The 6,734-nt window shown below is 46.2% G+C and overlaps 1 protein-coding gene across 1 annotated transcript in view; it reads left to right on the top strand.

Moving 5' to 3' along the window:
• The first annotated feature begins 1,230 nt into the window (after positions 1-1,230).
• The window catches only part of map7d2b (MAP7 domain containing 2b), a 17,871-nt gene continuing 12,367 nt past the window's right edge, over positions 1,231-6,734 (top strand). Inside the window, 3 exon segments of the mRNA XM_080794028.1 lie at positions 1,231-1,471; positions 1,474-1,537; positions 5,508-5,600. Coding sequence (XP_080650154.1) covers positions 1,271-1,471; positions 1,474-1,537; positions 5,508-5,600 — 358 coding nt within the window. The 5' untranslated portion in view covers positions 1,231-1,270.

Here is a 6,734-nt window from a genome sequence, read left to right as displayed (position 1 = left end):
CTCACAGCTGCTGTGTTCATTGCCTTACAAACACACAGATTTGATATTCCGAAGAGGTGATTTTGGAATATCAGCGCTGTCTGTCAGAAACCTCTTTTCACCATATTGTTGTTTTCTTTCTTATTTTTTGCGTTTGTAAATTAACTTGATACTTCATCGTACTGCAATGTCACATAAAAGCAGCAAAAGTAACAGATCCGCAAGCTTGAAACTAGGCATGAAGCGACATGCAGAGATTTGAGTGTGCAGAGTCTTTTATTTGGATCCTGAAAAGTAACACGTTTTGGACATATGAGGTTTCCACCCGACAGAGGCGGTATTTAGAATTTAAATGAAGCATTACGTGACGACAACAGACACAAAGGACATTACAAACGCTCTGGTCAGTGTTGGTCAGTGCAGTGTCCCTATAAGCCTCTCTCAGGGACAGGAAGGGGTTAAAGCCATCATCACAGGAATACTGTTACAGAGAGGAGACAGGGAGGACAGAACAGATGACAGAATACAGTAAGGGGGGGGGGGGTAGGGAGGGGGGAGTAGGGTGGGCAGAAAGAGACAGACGGGAAGAGAAAATGGCATTTGAGATGAAATCCAATGATACCCAGTATCGATGCCCCAGTCAGTCCACCAACCAGCAAGGATGACGTGTGTGTGTGTGTGTGTGTGTGTGTGTGTTGTGTGTGTGTGTGTGTGTGTGTGTGTGTGTGTGTGTGTGTGTGTGTGTGTGTGAGAGAGAGAGGGGGATACATGGTGTTATCAACAGAGGGGGGATGGGGGGGTTACATGTGCACCCCCCTCCTCACCTCCACCCCCCCACCCACACACACCTTTTCCACCCGGTCTGGCTGAGTGCCTTTTGAAATAGACTCAGTCATCAGAGAGAGAGAGAGAGAGAGAGCAGGGGAGAGACAGAGAGAGAGAGAGCGGGGGAGAGACAGAGAGAGACAGAGGCAGAGAGGAAGATAGACAGAGGGTGGGGTGAACAATTGAGAGGTGGAAGAGAGCGAGTGAGAAAGAGAGAGACAGCGAATCAGTGCTATCTAGAGGGAGTGCAGAGAGAGAGAGAGAGAGAGAGCAGAGCCCCTTGTTTTATTTATCAGTGAACGAGAGACGGCAGCCGAGCTCCGGTTAATCGAAGGAGAGAGAGAGAGAGAGCGTAGACTCGGCAGCCAGGGGAGTGGAGAGACACGGAGAGAAAGACAGGGCAAGGACGAGGGAGAGAGAGAGAGAGGGCGAGGCAGTGCTGCGGTAGCTCCGTAGGTAGGTAACCATGCTGCAGCAGCCGTCGCCAGGCACCTCGCCGGGCGCCCGTCGCCGTAGCGACGGCTCGGTCAGAGAGTGTCTTTTCTTCCCTGTCCTTGAACGCAACGAGCAGGAGAGACTGGAGGCCATGGTCCGCCGGAGGACGGGCGGAGGAGCCGAGAACAGGCGCACGGGAGGAGGAGGAGGAGGAGGAGGGGCAGGGGGGACCTCCAGGACCTCCTGGAGAACAGGCCCAAGCGCTGGACGTGGGGAGGACCCCCCGACGGAATGGAGGGTGAGTACCGTGTCGTGCAGTGCGGTGCGCTATATAAGCTTGATGGCGGAGGACTGGATTCTTGTTGGGCATGCATGGGTGTTGATGATGATGACGAGCTGGCATGGCGGTGAATACGCACACACTGATGGGGGGGACGTGTGCACGCGCCCGCGTGTGTGTTGGGGGTTAAACGCTTTTCAGGGCAGGTGGGGGTTGTTGATCACAGGCATTGGAGGCGAGGGAGCGGGGGTGGCTAATGGGTAGGTGGGTGTATTGCTCAGCTAGGAGGGCATGCAGGCGGGGTGGGCCGGTGGCGATAGGAGAGATATTAGAACACAGCTGTGTGTGTTTGTGTGTCTGTGTGCAATCTGGTTAAGAAGGAAGGGTCAAGAAGGGGAATCTAGGGGGGCAAGAAGTGCCTGAAACAATTTTATCGCAGAAGATTGAGATAGAGAGAGAGAAAGAGAGAGAGAGAGAGAGAGAGAGGGAGAGAGAGAGAGAGGAGAGGAGAGGATGACATCGGAGGGAGAAGGGTGTGGAGGCTGCAATGCGGGGGGTGACTGGTGTTTTTGTCTTGAAACCCCAACAGACTGGGATAGGCTGTGTGCTCGATAATAGAATGTGTGTGTCTTTTTGTTTACATTTAGACGTGCCACTTATTTCCTGCCTCTCTATAATGTGACATGCTACTGTACTAGCTACTGTACGATGGCATATACCACCATAATATATCGTGTCAAGTAATTTGGTCCTGGTTAGACACTGAGGCCCTTGAAGTCGATACTATAATATACTGCGTGTATATTTAATGTAGGCCTATACAGTATAGCATTATGTGACACATTGTGACGTTGAAGACAGCGGCGTTAGCAAACAGCGTAGCTAGCTCATTGACATGCCACAGGTGTGTGCTTCTTGTGTGTTTGTGTACACTGTCTTTTCTGGGGGAGGTTGGGGCCGAGGTGATTTGTGTGACGATTTGTGCGTGCGTGCGTGTGACGTGTGCGTGTGTGTGTTCAGTTGTTGTGAGCGGATGATGCACGCGTGTTGTTTATTTCAGACGGGCGCTTGGGGAGTGCTTCCCTTTGGAGCGTGGCATAAATATGAAGTGTTAACCTTGAAACCAACAGAGGCCGTGCATGTGGGGATATTTACTGCGTAGAGTCGACAACCACCAGCTGGCATTGTGTTTCTCATGTCCTGTCTGTGTCTCTCTCTTTCCTCTCATCTCATTCAATTCAAAGTAGGCTGTATTGGCATGACAAGCATTCTTACATTGCCAAAGCATTACTGACATAAAGTATGATTCAAAATCTATACCGTAATAATATTAATAATAATAATGATATACATATTCAAAATTAAACAAATAATACAAGCAAGACTTGTAGATTAGTTGAAGCATTCCTCTTCTATACCCCGTATTTGAACCCGGTTCCCTGCGTAAGTGCTGAAATCTTTACCACTGAGGCAATAAATAAATTGAATCTTGGCCATCATGTCAAAACCTTGTGTCAAATCCTGTGTCTATAGGTGAGACATGACCTTTGACACAATATAAATGTCTCAGTAGAAGAGCAGGGAGACAAAGGTTTTTTTAATTACAGTCAAATTGGACAAAATTGTATTATATTCCTTAGATAAGTGACATGTTGCTTTAATCAACTGCAGCTCTCTCACCTAATAACTAGGGCATTGCCTGCATGGATAGAGTCAAACTTTTTAAAGATTTTGTTAGTTTTGTGAATTTTTGGCAGTATTCTTCTGTGCTTTGTTTTTTTCTTATGCGTTTATATTTTTGTGGGTGACATGTTGTCAACTCTCACCCCTCTTTGTGTTTGCCGTGGTGCCATGTCATTAGTCTGACAGCACGCTAGTTATGGGCAGTCCCCATTTTAGCCATAACACATTATTTATTTTGATCATCATTGTCAGTCATTTCTTTATGTATTTCAGTTTTTTATGGTCAAATCTTTCCACCGTGCAACATTTGTTTACATTACACAGTTAGATCGTTTTGTCGCAATTAATTTGTATGACAATTCATTTCTCTTATCGTTAGGTCATGCACAAACACGCCTGCACCTCTTGCCCGTGTTGCACATACACAGGCATCTCTACGTGGGTCATCCTCATGCATGGGCCTGCCCTGTATGGAACATGGCTGAACGCTGGCTGCATAGCTCTGTGGTGCATTCATAACACCATCAATTATTCATAGCAGCACACACACACACACACACACACACACACACACACACACACACACACCAGTGGTGTGTGTGACTAAGTGACTAAGTACATTTACTTAACTCCTTCTCCACCAGGTTTAAGGTCAAGTTTAGTCACTTCTCTGCCACCATGGAGCTTTTCAGCCGTAAGCCCTTTATTTTGAAGAGCCACCAGCTGATATTGGGGCACCGGCTGATCTGGGGCTTTCATCGGAAGCACAAAGTCGCAGGGATCTTTTTATTGAGCTCCTAAAACTGTAATGTTCTGTATGATCAATCTAAGCTTCAATTCTGAGAAAAACGCAGCTAAAGAACGTCGCTAAAGAACGTGTGGACGGATGGAAACTATTCAATGACATTCACAACGCGACGGAGACGCCAAGAACCGGTAAAAATAATACTAGTGATGCGATTATAAACTAATAACTCGTCCAATGTCCTTCTAGGCGATCTGTGACTTTTAATAAAACTTGTGCAATACTGTACCTTTTTAATTTTTAGGTATACTTCTTGTATTTTTACTTTAGTAGTTACAATTTCCAATATCTTTACTTCTACTCTACATCTCAGAGGCAAATATTGTACTTTTACTCCACTACATTTATTTGAAAACGTAATTACGTAGATTTAGATTATTATTAAAAAACATACATTAACATACACTCACACATCGAACGACTCGCAGCCTGTCCGTCACCACTGCTGGCCACCATAGAGATACCGGTATGTAAACCAGAGATTGGACCAGGAGCGACAGCCCTGCTATTAATTTCAATGGAAGTTGCTCAGTGACGTTTGGGTGCTCAATGTTAAACCCCAATGCACGGGCAAAAAATGCCCACCTGCAGTTCCAGCTTTGACCAGTATGCTCGGTGGCTTCAACGTTGGCCAGCCGCTCTGGGGGCTTGGTGCCCTCGCCCTGGTACGGTAGCTCTGCTGTTGTGTGTTCAAATGCCAGACCGGGGGATAGAGGTGGAGAAGAGCTGGTTTCAGATCAGCCCTTGTACTGTAGCTGTTGTGTGTCCTGGCTGCCAGACCCGGGGGTGGAGGTGGAGAAGAGCTGGTTTCAGATCAGCCCTTGTACTGTAGCTGTTGTGTGTCCTGGCTGACAGACCGGGGGGGATGGAGGTGAAGAAGAGCTGGTCCCAGATCAGTCTCTCGGGTACCGTATCAGAGATAATGCCCACTGCAGCAGAAACACTGAGCAGCAGCTCAACTTACAGTGTTGTTGCATTGGAGGGGACAGTGTTGCATTAAAGGACATGGGGGCGCTGTGTGCGTTCGTGTGTGTTTGCGTGTGTGTGTGTGTGTGTGTGTGTGTGTGTGTGTGTGTGTGTGTGTGTGTGTGTGTGTGTGTGTGTGTGTGTGTGTGTGTGTGTGTGTGTGTGTGTGTGTGTGTGTGTGTGTGTGTGTGCGTGCGTGCGTGCGTGCGTGCGTGCGTGCGTGCGTGCGTGCGTGCGTGTGTTTTTGTGAGGTATACAAATGACAGAATATTGGACTAAACTCTTCACTGTTTGAGACACAAAAAAGACACCATTTTGATTCAACAGATTCCTGCTAGCCGCACTAGTTTCAGTTTTTGAAGTTATTGTCCTCGTTTCAAACACCTGCTGTGTGCTAGCAACGCAGTCGCAGATGTGTTGTCTGTGTGCGTGCGCGTGTGCGTGTGTGAGTCTATGTGTATGTGTATGTGTGTGTGCGCATGCGCGCAAGTGTAATGCTTTGCTTTTTCCCACTCTGCTACACCTGCTTCCCAGGTAACCAGAAACCGCCTTGCCATGCCATTGGCTCAGCTCAGGCAGCCAATGAGCTTCCTGCCGCTTCAACTCCCAGCAGCAAATCCCGGAACGGTACAGACTGACCATGTCACTCTCTGTGTGCCACCTGCCACGCCCATAAGACCCATATAAGGCTGTTGTTCCACCTTGTCTGCACTCTGCATGATGTGTATGAACATCTGTGAACATCTGTGTGCTTTCACAGTGCTTGTTGAATCCAGTGTTGCCAAATCTGCTTATTATAAGCTTTTTTTTTAATTTATTTACTTGAGCTAGTTTTTCTGTAAAGTCGCTTGTAAATATTGGTGGTGCTTGCTTCGTTTTTGCTTCGTTTTTTGGGGAGGCATTTGTTTTTTTTATCCCAAAATTTTGTAACCCATTTTTTCACCCAGTGTCAATTATCTAATGCGCTGGTTTTCAACCCTTTTCATATCAAGGCCCATTATGTATTCAGCATTTGAGCCACGGACCATCATTTGATGAGATTTAGCCTCTCACGCAGAACCCAAACGGAATAGTTTGTTATCATTGGATAAGATGTTATCCCTTGTCAAGACAGTCAGACTTCTTGACTGTAAATGGTAATATAGATGTTTTACAATAATGTTACTCTTGAGAGCATAAAATGAAACCAATTTGACACTCTCAAGAGTTAAACATCTATAAGGGTCCATTTGGTTACCAACTCTATCAGCAGTCAATGTATATGGTTTAAAGTGCTCATACCGTATTCGCTTCTTTTGATTTGTTTTCATAGACCTGGTTGCTTATTTCTATTGCAAAAAAATCTGGCAACACTGGTTAAATCACACTCCATGTGTGTGTGTCGGTGTTAATTGTGCAGCACAATCCTACTGAAGTTCAGCTTGCATTATAAATCTCCTCTATGTATGTGTGTACACATGTACGTTGTTTGTTTTAAGTCTGTGCGAGTACTGTATGTTTGTGTCAATTTGTGTATGACAGTGAGTGAGACAGAGCAAATAAGAGACACAGAGAGATATATTGTGGTTAAAGCCCAGTGTCTGTTGTGGATGTTAAAGCACACTAATAGTACCTACCTACGGTTTGATCATCCACGCTTCCGCGTGTGTTTTCTCTTCTTCTGAACAAAATCGTTTGTGAATGAATTTGGATTGGACGGAATGGACAGATGTACTGTATCACGGATGTCCTGGTTTCATGGTTCTCATTAGAAAGATGATA

Source organism: Protomyctophum bolini (assembly GCF_963924005.1).
Source record: "Protomyctophum bolini genome assembly, chromosome: 21".
Classification (NCBI taxonomy): Eukaryota; Metazoa; Chordata; class Actinopteri; order Myctophiformes; family Myctophidae; genus Protomyctophum; species Protomyctophum bolini.
This window is presented reverse-complemented; position numbering and strand designations above follow the sequence as displayed.